Raw genomic sequence first — 16,048 nt, 5'->3', positions numbered from 1 at the left:
AATAAGGCATCCTTGTGAAAGGGCACATGATGTGAGTCTGGTCACTCCGATGTCATGCCTTGGAAAGTACACTGTCTATTTAAGGTCATCTGCCCTCGCTTCTGTGAGTATCACGTGGACATTTGCAATAACAGCCGAAAAAGCTGACGCTGCCATCATTCGATGCGGGTATTCTTCTTCTGTCCTACGCAGCCATTTCCCGCATTTGTCAAGGCAAAGGTTGAAGGGGAACGGACAAGGAAACGGGTCGGCCGTTCGTTCCTGTCTGTCAGAGATTCACTTTGTCATGATAACATTCAGGGAGCGTATTTATCTATCCGGCTACTGGAGGTTAAAGCAAGGGTAACAAAAAGAAGAGAAGAAATCCCGTTCGAGAAGTTTACAAATCCTGCCATGAGGGCTGTAAACAGAGTTCAGCCGGTGGTGGAATGTGTAAAATACTGCCACATTGATAGGGACCTGATTCTCCGGCACTACAAACCCACTCATGTAAACAGAGGAACAGTTGCTGCGAATCGGGTCTGTTTTGGCTTAAAGTCTGAAGAACACATTGCCTTCAAAGTGAATTCTTAGGTGTCACTTCCCATAAGTTATGGCAGAAGATTACAAAGCTACTGATAGAACATATTAGTTTGATGGACAGAATTATACCCCCAACGCTTCCTGCTCTCCCCAGTGACGCACACTAACTTAGTGTGCTGTCACATCTGCCTTGATTTACCACCAGTCCGGGAGGCCAACCGGGAGAGGGAACGTTCACATGGACGCAGGGCCTGAGACTGGCCCAGAGCCTAGTTTATAAAGCTGCCCTGTAATTCACCACAAATGTGTCACCATTAAAAGAGGAAAAAAGGATTGCGGATAATAAATACTCTCTAATTTATTAGCTAACAACAAAGAGATCAGAGCCAGTTGTGATGTGATTGTTTGACATAATATTGTCAAGGAAAAAAAAGCTAAGTTGACCAGAGAGGTAAATTACACATTCAAGCAGATGCATCAACTCTTGGCTTGTCACAAGCCCAGCTAAACAAAACACCAAACAGAGGAGAGAACTGGCAAAGAGCAGAGTCATTTATCTCCGAAAGAGACATATTCAAGAGCAAGTGAAATAAGACATAGTTCTTTTGGACTTGGTCAGGGGCCAGGTTTTAACTGTTATAAATTAAATGTTTTGTATATCGGATTTGGCAATTCTAGTTGCTTTTGTCATGGTAGGGAGACGTTGGATTTTTCTGCCTCTTAAACTCATGGTTTGGTCAGCTGGGGTGTCTGTCCTTGCAGCTAACTGTTGGAGGGCCTGTGAGTTCTGGTAATAAGAACAAATATCAGAATGATTTTTGTATGTGACCCATTATAAAAATCAGTGGCTCTAGAAAGCGTTTTAATCACCTTTTTTGTGTGTGATTTCCTCCTTTGCAGTAATTTAGGAATAATCATACAGGACACCAGGTGGGGATTCATATTCATATTAGAGTCACGGGATCTTAGGGTTGGAAAAAAGCGTTTGGTCCCACATCCCACCCAGGATATGAAGATAGCTGTGTAGTGTCGCCGGGAGGCCTTCCAGGGACTCAGAGCATCTGCGGTGTGTTACTACAATAGAGCTCAGAGTCACCCAGTGCCCGCTGGGCTTGTATTCTTGCGTAAGCTACTGCCCAGAAAAACTCCGCTGTCTAGTACTTGGGAAGCTGAGTTTTCAGACCTAAATGGTTGCATCTGCTTTGTCTCTTGTTTTATTTGTCCTCGGTTTTAACCTATCCTTAGAACATAGATTTCTAGGTTTTATTCAACAGTCTGGAGGCAAGGATGGAATACAGTGGAAAGACTGGAGGAACTCCCGTTTTCACGGGCACTGATTCAAAGAACAGCAGTTTTTTTGGTTTTTTTTGTGTTTCTTTTGGTATATGTAGTTGATCTGCTGTAAATGGACTAGAATCTCTTTTTCTTTCTTACTTTTTTGTCCTTTTTAGAATTAAAAAAAATTTTTTGCAGAGTTTTTGTGAATGTTTTGTTGAAATCAGTGTATTATGTCTAGGTTCTCACTGATCTACCCATTTAATAGCTGTTTCTAAAAGACAAGAGAGAAAGAAAGGTGGGGGCCAGGGGAGGTTGATTTGGCCTGGGTCATCCCAGGTGAAAAGGCACTGGCTCTTAGGAGTTGTTACTGTCTTTTCAAAGTGCTCGCATATCCTACATTTAATAAAATCTTTTACATTTTTGATGGGAATGTGACTCTCCCCTTCCCTCTGAAAAAATGAGATTTGCCTGAATCTGCTCCTCCGATTTTTGAAATGTTATGAAGATTTCCATGATTAGATCTATATGAATTTTTTTTTTTTGCTGTTATAAAATAAAGTATTTTTTGTCTGGGCCTACAGGCCTAGCTTTTTATGTTTCTTATAAGCTCTCTAAGGGCTTCCTTCTTTTCTTTATCTCTGTTTTCTTTTTTATTTCTTCAATCATCTTTCCAACTTGAAGATATAATTTCATGATGGAGAAAATAACAACAAAACAAGACCTTATTAATTCTGCCTTCTCTCTGGCATTTGAGGGGTTTTTTTTGTTTGTTTCTTTGTTTTTTGTTTTTTTAGTCTGCTTTCCCAACAGTAAACTTGTTTTCTTCCTTTGAGCATTGCTTTTGTAAGTGACTTCTTAAACTCTGAGTTCATCAAAATGTCTCCCATGCAGTCATATTGTTTTGTTTTCTTTGGCTGTGTCCCCATTTTTCTTGCTTCTCCAAACTTCTTTGTTGTCAATTTTCATTAATTATATACCCAGAATTTTATTTTTAGTGGCATCTTTCCTTCTTGAGTTTCATGCCCTATTAGAGTCAATATGGAAATGCTATTTTTATTTTCTCTGATTAAAAAAAGTGCTAATTGAATCAAGGGTATTTATATGTTTATATTCCCAAATTTCTCTGTCATTAATTCCAACTAGGCATGGTCACATTCTCTAAGGGATCTCATATCTTCCATACTACCGGTCTTCGTATATTGTGTGTTTAGTCCTTACTAGCATTTGTTATGCTCTATAAGCTACTTTCTGTAATGTTATTACCTTTTTAGTAAGTTCACTAAATAAATTCCTGTTTAATATTCCTGGTTTCCAAAGAAGACTTCCTTGTCTACCCCCATCTGCTATTCTCTTTCCTTTCGATTGGAAATACCTTCCTCTTGAACAAGGTGTACTCTAGAGTTGTGACATTCTGGGTGTGCATGATCACCTGCCATCGTGAGTGTATTTCAAGGTGATTTTATTTTAGGAAGTTACAATCTTTTCTGGTAGGAACAATGTATATCTATCCTGTAACACCTCCCTTTGGAAACTTTCTGGGACTTCTTGCATCTGGGATATGGCCACAAACCAGGCTTCCTAGGTCCTCTTAACCTTGCCCTCCATGGACATTTTCAGCTTTACCTTCTAGAAGCTTCTCCTCAGACCTTTTCTAGTCATTTTAGTTAGAGGGCAAACATGAAAAAGTCATTAAAATGCCATGTCTTTCGTTGCTTTTTGTTTTTCTCTATGAATAATAAAATAATTTGTGCAAAATGAACTTTTGAAGTCTTAGGACATACAGTCTAGGGCCAACCCAAATTAAAAGTGACTCTTAATTAATACCACCAAAGAAGGCAACTTCAGCTGTTCTTTAAATCATCAAGGATTTACAAGAGAGAGCTTGGCTCTGGCGGTCCTGCTTTATGTCTGTTGGCAATAATACCTAGAATTTCAGAAGCATCAATTCAGAAGGAGACTTCTGGACACTGAGGACATCAGGAGGCTGCAGTCACCTGTCTCAGCACTGAGTACCTGAAGTACACTGATATTTCTACACATCACTCTCATTATCCAGTCCGCAAGCATTGCCAGGATAGATAAAAAGCAAGCACGATCCACATTGGACGGAGCGAGGAAAGTCCATCTCTTCTCAACCAAGAAGATGGAGTATGAAGCAGAGCACGGATCACATGGCCCCGTGGATGGGGCTGGTGAGGAAATGGATAGGGCATACAGTAGCTTGAAGGCGGCATCTGGCAAAATAGATTTAAATCATTTTGAAAGAAATAAATCCTAACAGTGGGTACACTGTGCCAAAAGAAATGAAGCTCACAAAGGAATTGATTAAGAAGTATACTGAACAGAGTAAAATGTAGCAGAAAGGCACATATTGGAGAGAATAGAATATGTTTCAGTTTGAAGGGTAGTGGGTTTATTAAGATACAACTGACCAGCTATAAAGTAAATGAGTAAAATATGTAGTCAAGTCAGCTATACAGTTAATGAGAATAGGTTAATATAGATCAATGGCATCATGTGACCAGTTACACCTTTACAGTTCGATTACTCATTGTGTTATTTCTTTAGATCTTCCAAAAAAAGCTGGAGCTTTACCTGATTCCTGATAGAGGAAACTCACCTTAAAGTGGATATTTGATTAATTGGAAATTAATTAGATATGGGATTTTGTTTGTTGGCTTATCTTGGTCTAGGGAACCTTAATGATTTTCTGGAATTAGAAGGGGATTTTACTATAAACTTAAAGTATCACCGTGTAAGCTATTTAATTACCTTTTCTTCCAATGAAAAGTTAGTTCTATCTCATCACCATGCTAAAAGGCTCAGAGCCATCAATTATCTTCATTTCTTTTTCTAGAAAATTTGGAAATTTTAGGTCAATATTGAAATCATTTGGTCTGTCCCTGGGAATTTCCTCCTGCATGCAAGCATATTCATTCAATACTTCTGATATATTTCAGTCAGGGTCCTTTGGAGAATTTTTATTTTTAAAAATTTTTAAAAGATTTTATTTATTTGAGAGAGAGAGCGAGTAAGTGAGAGAAAGAGAGCACAAGCAGGGTCAGAGGGAGAGGAAGAAGCAGACTCCCCTGCTGAGCAGGGAGCCTGATACGGGGCTCGATCCCAGGATCCTAGGATCATAACCTGAGCTGAAGGCAGACACTTAACTGACTGAGCCACCCAGGTGCTCCGAGAATTTTTATTTCTTATATAATTCTCAACATTAATGAAGTTTATTAACAGTGCTCTTTGCAGTGGAGTATCAAGGGTAGGGCAGTGAGTATTGTCTTTAGAGAGTTTTAAAACAATAATAAAACCAACTGAAACTTAGTCTGTATTTTAATCATCACCATATACTTGCAGTTCAAGCAATGAAAGTGATAAAATACTCCCTTCTGGAAAAAAATTTAAAAAATACTTTTTTTCAGTGCAACTTTTAAGTAATTGCTGTGAGTTCTGTTTTATTTTAGTAATATGTACATATACTTTTAAATTAATACACTTAAAAATTATCTTTTAATACATATTCTAGTTGGAGAAATCCCAGCTACACAGGCAGCCTAAATATCTGTGAACTCAGCTACACATATTTGAGAGTAAGTTCATAGTGGTTTGGTATCATTGAAGATTATTTTGGGTAGTCAATATCTTCAAAACCCTGGTAGTACATTTTCCTGCATTTAAACAATGGATTTGAAATAGTCATAGTTCAGTGATTGAAAATTAAAGAAACAGGTCTTGAATTATTTCAATTCTGTCATTCTACAAGACCATTTGGAGCATCTATGTGTATTTAATATTGAAAACACTAAAATAGAGGACAAAAACCATGAGGTGCACTATTTTTCTTCATTCATGAAATTTTCTAATGCATTTGAATTATATTTTTAAAATTATGATTTGTTTTTTCTTTAATTGCTATTTATTCTAAGACCAAAAAACAAAGTAAGAAAAAATTATTGATAGTTGTAAGATTATAACTGAAAATTTTTTATTTTTTTTATTTTTTTAGAGAAGGGGTGTTAACCATGATCTGCTCCAGGTGTCAAATATGCTAGGTGTGGCACTGGGTACTTGTATTTTGTTGGTTATAAGTGATAAAAACTCAATTTAGATTGCTGAAGGAAAAGAAATTATATAATTTAATGCTCTATTAATTAGCTTTTGCTTTGTAATAAACCAACATAAAACTGAATGGCTTAAAATGAAAGTTATTTACTATGTCACAATCCTTGGATTGGCCAGGTGGTTCTTTCTGGGCTCCCTTTGTGAAAGTGGATGGCCTCACTGTCTGGAGCTTCAGCTGGAGGGCTGGAATAGCTGTCCAGGTGGTCTTTCTTCTAGGAAGCTAGCCTGGGCTTGTTTGCTGGTAGCGGAAAGGTTCCCCTAACAGGAGAGCACAAACTCCAATGCTCTAGTATCTTCAAGTGTTTACTTATATTACATTAGTTATTGACTCATTTTCTAAACAAGTTGCATGGTCAAACTCATATTCCAGGGTAGAGAAATAAATTCTACCCCTTGGAGGAGTGGCAAGGTCATTTTGTAAAGTGGAGTATATATAGGGATAAAAGGATCTATTGTAGTCATTTTTATGAATTATCTCTACATACCCAAAGGGCTGTGCTAGGTTCAGGTTCAGATAACTATGTCAGTAATTTCTCTCTCCATATCTCATTTCTGCTTTCCTATGTAATTCAGCTAGGTTTTTTGGTTTGTTTTTAACAAGTTTTGGTAAGATAGCCAACCTCAGCTAAAGGATTACTCTGGCCAACTTAGCAACCTCACTGGAAAGAAAGCTCTTTCCCAGTGGTTCAAACAAAATTGCAAGACTGACTTTCATTGCCTGGATTTCAGTTTCATTCCAATCCATGAACCAATTACCAGGGTCTGGCCCATACCTTGTACAAGGAGATGGGGTCAGCTCCATCTGAACCATGTGAAATGAAAGATAAGAAGTACTGGTTCTCTAAAGAAAATTGTGTTAATGGTTGTCACCAGGAGAAAAATGAATTAATGCTATATAATCAAAACCAAGAGCCTTTGACAACATTGATGTGCTTAAGTCACAGCTTCAAGGAGAGAATTAGATTTTGGCTTGCCTACTTAGGTTTATTGTGGTTGTTTAAACTCACTTCTCATAAGCCTTGAAAAGCAACACAAACACTTTCCATAATAGGTCTATAAGGTGAGCTGTAAATATTTGTATTGTGTATTATTTCAAAGCCATGTGTACAAATATTTTTATAACAAATTTACAAAGGCAGATAGCATCTTTGCATGATGAACCCATCATGTAAATGTCCTGATGTGCCACCTGAGCACAACTGCAGAAATATGACCAAAAAGAAGCAAAACAAAACAAAACAAACAAAAATCTCCAGAAATTCAGAATGACATTTGAGTAGTGTACATAGATTTACAGGGTTATTGGGGAAGACAAATTTGGAGAACACAAATTTGGGCTATAGAATTAGAAGGTGAACTCCAGATGCCTGCTTCCCAGAGTCAGGAATTGCTTGGGCTCTCAGTGATTGAAATCCCCATCACCAGTATTCACTTATGCCAGCCTCATGTTCCCAGCGAGCTCCACTCCTGCCACCAGCTTCTCATTGATGTGCTTTATCATTTGCGTGTGATTCTCAGTGAAGGAGGCTAAGTGGGGTGATGGAAAGCACACTTACCTGTATTCAGGGTTACATTCTTACTCTGCCACTGAGTGGAATTGATAAATCCCTTCCCCTTTCTGGGCCCCAGGTTCATTATCTATCAAGTGAATGATCCCGGCAACTATCTCAAAGAATTCTTCTGGCACATCTGTGTTTGGCCCCTATACCTTCTCTGAATGGTCTTTGGTCATTCCTCTGTCCTCTGTGTAACTTGTTTAGCCCTTGGCTGGGGGATGTGCACTGACCTCTTCTCTGTAGACTGTTTCCCAGGCTTCCAAATCCATGGCTTTTGGTCCTTAAATCCTGCCAGTCCTCAGTTTTCTCCCCAAGGAGAATCCCCTTGACAAATTCATGTTTTCCAGGAAGTTTACTGGAAGAAATAGTGCCCGCCAGTGATATTTGTGACCCTCCCGTGGCACAGTGGCCCTGGCTTGTGCTTACTTCACCGGGGACACTCTTGCTGCCATTTGTCCTTCCTTAAATCCTTGATACCCATTTTCTCTACAGAATATATAAATGTGCCCTAACAAAATATCCCTCATAAATAAGTAGAATCGCTTTTTTTTTTTTTTTTTTTTTTGGAACTTTATGAAGATATTACTGTTAGCATTTTGGGAAATCTTCTTTGTAGTCGATTCTCAACTCATTTTCAGGATCGGAAAAAAAAAAGGTCCCATGTCATTCTTTTGAAGGGTACCTTTTAAACTTCAAATGATTGATCTTGACTTGGGGGTGTACCTCTGAAGTCACCTTTCCCTCTTTATGAAGTTGACTTCAAGGCAAACTTGTTTCTAATGAAAGTTCTAATGAACTTGTTGATTTCAAGGCAAACTTGTTTCTAATGAATGTTTCAATTTGTTTTATTATAATCTGGGACTAAAAAAGGAACTTCCAAAAGAAGTAGTTTTACACGGTCTTTCTCTTCTTTATGTTTTTTGCAAAGCATCATTTAAAAGCAGTGTGGAATTCAAAGAAAAAAAACAAAACAAAATGAAATGAAAACACACCTGTTTGAGAAACGGAGTTGATCTGTTGCTTGAATTCAGGGCTGCTTCTGCTGAGGTATTGTTTCCCCAGGTTCATGTAATGGCCAGTTTATCTTTTTGCCTTTTAGGCATCAATAACGCATTCTTTCATAACCCATCGCTCAAGTTTCCATGTAACTTGTCTCACATATGGACAGTGTTTTCTCCCCCACTAGACTGGAATCCCAGGCAGCAACTGTGCCTTGTTCATTCCCGAATACCCCAGCCCAGCACCGGCCAGGTGGTACATGCTCGCTGTGTGGTACCTGCGATCGTGTGCTCAAACTTAAGAATGACACATAGGGCGTAAATGTTGGAAGAAGGAAGTAAGTGGATTTTGTTACTGTGTGATCCTGAGATAGTTAACATTTGCAAACTCGGAGGCCCTCCTTTGTTATAGTGGCAGAACCACTATGGACTCTGATACCTCCCACAGGTTTAAAAAGAACAGAAAGCTCTCTTCAGTCATCTCTGATTCATCTCTCATCATAATGATGGATTTGCTTTCATCATAACACACTGACAGGTCATCATGCAAGGCTGAATTTCTTACCACCACTTGGAAGGGGCCAATGTACTCTAAAGGAAATCTGAGAATTTGGTTCATTCATCCTTTGTTCCCCCTTTAGCAGTGATGTGTACCTTTAATGCTGGAGGGAAGCCCGTTGAAATGTGTTTTTCATTTACAGGTGGGATGGTCATTTTAGTTGGGGGAATGTAGCTATAAAGATTTGAATCAACTGGGTTGCTTCTCATGATGTCTTCCCGGGTGGCAATTCAGCACTTCAGGTCCTTAAATTGTACTTTTGCCCTGTCAGAGAGGTGCAGATTCTTATTCCTTGTATCTGGTCTGTTTTTATTCTTTGGGAGAGGCATCCTGAGTGATGAAGAGAAAGGGACACAGTGAAAAACATAAAATATATTTTCAGACATGTTTCAGACCTGAGAAAGGAAAATGAATAGGACACTATAATAATACGGGAAATGGTGAGAGATAAGAATCATGCCCCATGCCTAACCTTCTGGACTCATCCTTGCCAATTTCTCTGTGCAATTCGGTAAATTAAATAAGCTTTCCTTAGCCCAGTACGGTCTGTGATAGCATAAGCCTTCATTGTGGTATCACAGACAGACATTCAGCTTTCAAGACAGGAACCTGACACCTTTCAAAAGTGAAGGAACCTGTGGCAATTTTAAACATTCCAACCATATTAATTCCAGTGACAGTTATCCTTTAAGTCACTTGAAATGGATTCCCCCTTTTCAACGTTCAAAATTTATATTTGATCCTCGTGACCTCTGGGACCCGCAGAGAGGCACTGTGTATGAGTGTGTATATTGCAGGAAGCAGAAGCAGGGAAATTTGCTGATCCAGTCCTGTTTATGACTTTCCTCACCCCTTCACTCTTCCCTGTACTTGATTCATGTTTCTATGGCGAAACATCACATTTCCAAAAGAAAAGTTGAGTAGTGTGGAGTTCTTTATTTGAGGGTGAAATTTTCATTATTGCTCCTTCATGTAGACTGAGAATATCATCTGTCAGCCTTCAGGGATGAGGACTTTCAAGATCAATCTTGGGCTCTGTGATTTCATCAAGCATCATTGACACCTGGTTAACAAAATTGCTTCCCCTCACTGTGCTCACACCCACAGCAGCCAGTGTGTGCTTCCTCTTACCCAGGAACATTCTGGAACATGTGCTCTTCTCCAACTGTGGGCCCATTGCCAGAAAGTGCTCCTCACTTTCTACATGGGCAGGAGCTTGGGATGTCTATAATGACCACATGGAAGGGCTGGTGTGGAGCCTCATGTTCATACTTTAAAGTGGGAATGGGGAGAAGTCAGAGGACACCCATCAGGCTCTTTTGGGCTCAAGGTGACTGGACATCGATCACTGTGAGTGAACAGTCACATCTTCAGCTTTGCTGAATGTGTGTTGGTTTGATGTTATTATTAGTTCATTCACACGTGAGAGGTGACTTTAATAGTTCATCCAGAACCTGACTTACAAACTAATGTGTTATTTGCATTTGAACGAGGGATGGTGGTCAGAGAGCTACCAGATTGTTCACATCTGTTTTCTAAGGCCCCCTTTTTCTGGTATCAGTGTAATTGGTCAAGTACATTAATCATCAGCAAGATTTCTAAGTGAGCATGGATGAAGGCAGAGTTGTTAAGGTTATAGGCCAGATTGCCTGTGTTTTGAATCCTGGAACTAACCTTGAATCCCTGTGTGATTTCAGGCCACTTATTACCTTCTTTAAGCTTTGATTAACTGATCTGGAAAATGTAATACTAAGAGTACACTCCATAGAGTTGTTGGAAAGATTCAATAAAGAGAATCAAAAAGTATATCAAAATGCTTGGCACATAATAGAGTATTCAATAAGTGTTAATACTAATATTAGTAGAAGTAGTAATTGTTTTTCTTTTAAAACAAAGGTAATTGGATTTTTTTTCAAAGATTTTATTTATTTGAGAGAGCAAGAACATGAGCAGGGGGGTGGGGAGGGTCAGAGAGAGAGAGGGAAAAGCAGACTCCCCACTGAGAAGGGAGCCTGATGTGCGACTCGATCATGACCTGAGCCGAAGGCAGGCGCTTAACTGACTGAGCCACCCAGGCGCCCTCGTAATTGGATGTTTTTTCAGGGTATTCATCCTATAATGATAGAATCTGGAGAATTATACTTGTTTTTTAATGGGATACTTCTTTCAGGGACAGGATTACCTGGTCCTTGCTAGAGGCACACTAACAATTTTTTATTCACCAGCAACTTTTTCTCTAGATTTGATGTTGTTTTGTCTGTGTTTGTGAGTATGTATATACCATTTATTGGACATCCTCTATCTGCCAGTAATATTGTGCTCTTCACCATTGTTACCTTAGTTCTCATACTACCTGTTTGAGGAAAGATATATAATTTCCATTTTCCTGATTAAGAAACTAAGGTACAGGGAATAATTAAAATTAGTAGAGGGTAAAGCTGCTTAGGTCTGTTTATTAAACTCCATATTTATGAACTAGTCTATGCTACCCCTTCACTTATAACTTAGTATATTGGACCTTGAACTACTAACATCTTTTTGGTACAGTGTCATTACTAACTTTCTATTTGGTACAATGTGGCATTTGTGATAAGTTTTGGGAAATACCCTAGTATCTTTATATAAATTGAATGGATGATCATTGGAGACTTCATTTCCAAACTCAACACATTAGAATTTCAAAACTAGAGCTATAATAAGAGATCAATTTATTTTGATTCCAGAGAACATTCAATCTCTGGGTAATGATCCAAATGAATATAGTCTGGGAGTTCCCAGGTAGCTCTTCAATGATATAGGAGGGACATATTATCAAAGTTTTGGTAAGTTCAAATTGTAAGTAACCTCTCTTAGATGGACCCAAGATGGTCATGCCTCCTTCTTTAGGGACAGTTCAGGGATGTGATGAAACAGATGATTTGATATAGAAAGACACCCCATAATGAATAAGCATCTCCATAGCTCACTATATGCAGTCTTTTCTCTCTAGGCTGTTTTCTACCAGCTTTATTGAGATACAATACAGGGCGCCTGGGTGGCTCAGTTGGTTAAGCAACTGCTTTTGGCTCAGGTCATGATCCTGGAGTCCTGGAATCGAGTCCCGTGTTGGGCTCCCTGCTTAGCGGGGAGTCTGCTTCTCTCTCGACCCTCCCCCGTCTCATATGCTCTCTCTTTCAAATAAATAAATAAAATCTTAAAAAAAGAAAAGAGATACAATACACATGATATACATTTTACCCACTTAAAGTATACAAGTCATTTGTTTCTGTTTTATCTCATCATTAGTTTTTAAAATTATAAAATATAGTAACATAAAATTTGCCATTTTAACCATTTAGTGACATCAGTCACATTCACAGCATTGTACAACCATCATCACTGATTATTTCGAAAACTTTTTTATTACCCCAAGGAAGCTCCATCCCTATTAAGCAATAACTTCTCATTCTCCTTCCCCCGAGCACCTGGTAACCTCTATTTTGCTTTGTATCTCTATGAATTTTCCTACTGAGGATGCTTCATGTGAGTGGAATCATACAATATTTGTCTTTTAATGTCCAGATGATTTTAGTTAGCATCATGTTTTTCAGATTCATCTATGTCATACTATGTGTTAGACATTCATTCCTTGAATGAATGGCTGAATAATATTCCACCATACACACGATATTCTTGTGTTTGATCCATTGCTGTTGCTCTTGTGAGTGAAATAATCAGTTTTGTGGGTCAAATGTTTCATATGACACAATCAACTTGGAAAACCTGTTGAGGATATTTCTAGAATGGTACTTCCCAATCTATAGTCACCAGTACTATTATTTACTTAATGTTTTTCTTTAAGTTAGTTCACTTTTTTTCTTGTTACTTTGGATACTTATTATATCTTGTCCTAAATAATGTTCATGAAATCCATTGACACAAATATTGTATATTACTATTGAAATGATTTACATGTGTTTGGCTATGTAGTTCCTAAAGTATCTTCTTTATCTCAGCCTAGTATATGATGTACGGCACTTCTCTAACCACCAAACATGGAGGGTGGGCTTTTATGTAAGTACTAGTATAAATGTGGAATACACCCTCCTACCCCCCCCCCACCATGAAATATGAAAGGTGACAGCCCAGGGTCTGGACTAGGAGTTCATTTGAAGGTTCAGGTTCTGGGCCAAAATTGCCTTTAATCTCCTCTGTGATCTTGACATAGTCCCCTGCGTCTTAGTTTCCTTTCTGCCTTAAGAAGGTTGGGATAGATCGTCTCCTTTCTTCCTGCTCCCTTATTTTTGGGCACTCTGTTTCTTTCTTCTCTATGTTCAGGAATGTGACAGGCTTAGCATATGCTTTTGTACTCCTGTTCCATGGGGCTGTACCAAAGGGATTTTCATTTCTTGGGCTTTGTAGTATTTCTACTCTCTTCCCTTTTGCTTCCCCTCACCGCCATTATGTTAGATCAGACTCATTCTGATGTAACTCTTAACGATTTCATTTTTAAGGAGGACGTTAAGAGAGCCTGCGTCAAGGACATCACTTACCTTCATTTAGAACTGTGAGCATCTGCACTGTGTCCATTTCTAGCAGCGATAAAATGGCAGTAAATCAGAAAAAAATTCCATGCTCCTTAGAGCTTTGAGAATGAGCCTTGGAGCATTCTGCTTACAGGGACGTCAGCCTGTTGGTGAGTAAATCAGCTCTGTCCTTAGACCCCATTGCATCAGGGAGATTTCTGACACTGTGGGATGGGCTTGATTAGTCAGTTAGCCTCTCTCCCCCCACACTGTGGGGGGTGGGGAGTGTATCCAGCCTGTTTTCTCCCAGTATGTTTAGTGAGCTTATTGGCCCCATAGGTTTTATTGCCAGCCACAGCTTAGCCCTTGTCAGAGAGATTATTATATGAACCCTGCGTGACTTCTGACTTCAGAAGGGCCCTGGATTTACATTTTTGCATTCCAAAGTCAGGAATATGAATGACTAATGGAACACTAGGCCACCGAATATTTATATATCTATTTTGAAATTTACATTTCTCCCTTTCTTATGGTGGGGTTTGCTGCTCCTGGGGTCATAGTTGATGGGCCAGTAGCATCAGTGGTGACATAAAACAATCATCAGGGAGAGTGCTTCCTAGCCTGGGTGGCACACTGTGATGTGCTGTAGGTTATTATGCTGGCAATTCAGCAGTAACTGAACCCCCCATCTCCTTGGCCCTCTCCCCGCTTCCCTTTTATGATGTCCAATAAATTTTACATGCTCCAATTTGCCTCATCCACCAACCTAATACTGTTTGAATTAAGAGTCTCTTCCGTAGCTTTCAACAATGCAAACTTTGCTTTCTCCAACCAAATTATTCATAAGGGCCGCTCATGAGTATGCCAGAAAGGGGGTAGGGCTATGAAGTATGGACAGTGCAAATTTACTGGTCTATCCAGAAGATGAGGTTGCTCGGCTGTTGAACTTGTCAACTACATGATATATTGAGATGGAAGAGAACATGTGTAGATATGCACTGTTATCTTGGATGAATAGACTGTTAGATTAGGACTTTTTAAAAAAGTGATGCATATCCCTTAAGGTTCCCTGGACCCTGGTACTTTTTATGGTGTACAGTAAGAATTAATTAGAGTAGGAACAACAATAACAGCAACATTTCTTAAGCTTTTACTACAAGTTGAATTATTCTAAGCCCTTTGCATACATTTTTACAAATTCTAGCCCTAAAAGGTCCTTTTTGTAAATCCATTTATAGAGGTAGAAACTGAGGTCCAGAGAGGTCAGTAAATTGCTCAAGGTTACACAGCCAGTAAAGTGACAGAGCTAGGCCTAGATGTCTTATTATCTGATGCATGTTCTGAACACTACCCAATACTGCCATGTGGAATGGGCCAGAAGTAGTAGCCTGGAGGTAAATATTGATTTCCCATATACTCAGTCTGCTACCCATTATTATTTTTTTCCTGTCCATATTTATAGAGCATCTACTATATGCAGGCCCTGTCCTGGACACTGGGGATATAGCAGTGAGGAGGGTAAACAGTCTCTGCTTTTGTATAGTTAATAAATTAATAGACACAGTCAGGCAGTAAACATGCAAACAAATAAACCATATACTTTCTAACCTTGGGTGGTGCCTCAAAGCAAATGCATTAGCACAGTGCAATGGAAAGCATCCAGATGGGGAGAGGGCCTCCTTTGGCTAGGATGGTCAGAAGAGGCCTCCCTGAGGAAAGGAGGCCTAAATGATGAAAATAAGTTTGGGGGTAGCATAGGTTTCAGGTAGAGGAAAGGCAGGTGCAGACACACAAGGCAGGAACGAGTGTCTTGTATGAGAAAGCCAGGAGGAAGACCGGTGTAGTGGAAGCATTATTAGCCATGGAGAGAGAGGGTATGTTATGAAGTCAGTGGGTTGTCAGGGCTCAGATCGTACAGAGCAGGGCAAGGAGTTTGGATGCTGTGGTGTTTTCAGTTTCTTTCAATCAATATTTTACTGCCTGCAGCCCATTCTTTTTTATGGCCTGTCTTCTTTTCCTTTGCTGTGACTCGAGGTTTACCTCATAATGGGCATTTTAATCCTCTCTGTGATGCAACTCAATGCTTCTCACTGGGCACCTTGCTTTGTTCCAGTTCAGAGCAGCATTAAAAAAGAACAGAGGAAGTCTCCAGCTGAGAATGGCTCAGGAAGGACAGCAGGTTGCAATCTAAAAGCTCTAATGAAATCAATGCCATTGCACATCCTGTCCACAAAACTGGGGGGCAGTTGCCTGCTCTTTACTGACGCCATGATGTACACTTAAGAGTTGGGTGAGCTCACAGAAGCAATTAACTTGGCCTGTTAATCAGTGGTAAGGCCTCCATCAATAATAATTAGTATTTTTATTGATTTGATAAGTGCAGTGGAAATAATCACAAAAGAAAGAACAGCCATCTCTTTCCCCCTTGTCCTTTGCCCACATGCTAAACTCTAAGTTATCCAGGCCAAGTCAAGAGTGACTTCTTGAACAATCTCTCTACAG

The 16,048-nt window shown here is 39.3% G+C and overlaps 1 protein-coding gene across 2 annotated transcripts in view; it reads left to right on the top strand.

Moving 5' to 3' along the window:
• The window catches only part of LRMDA (leucine rich melanocyte differentiation associated), a 1,038,849-nt gene that overhangs the window by 775,498 nt on the left and 247,303 nt on the right, over window positions 1-16,048 (top strand). Inside the window, exon 6 of one of the 2 annotated variants that reach the window (XM_078077548.1) lies at window positions 13,535-13,587. The exons of the other annotated variant lie outside the window; for it this stretch is intronic. Coding sequence (XP_077933674.1) covers window positions 13,535-13,587 — 53 coding nt within the window. The remainder of the gene's footprint in view (window positions 1-13,534; window positions 13,588-16,048) is intronic. 2 annotated transcript variants of the gene reach the window in all.

Source organism: Halichoerus grypus, chromosome 7 (assembly GCF_964656455.1).
Source record: "Halichoerus grypus chromosome 7, mHalGry1.hap1.1, whole genome shotgun sequence".
Taxonomy (NCBI): Eukaryota; Metazoa; Chordata; class Mammalia; order Carnivora; family Phocidae; genus Halichoerus; species Halichoerus grypus.
Note: the sequence above shows the minus strand (reverse complement) of the source record. Positions and strands in the feature narration are given on the sequence as shown.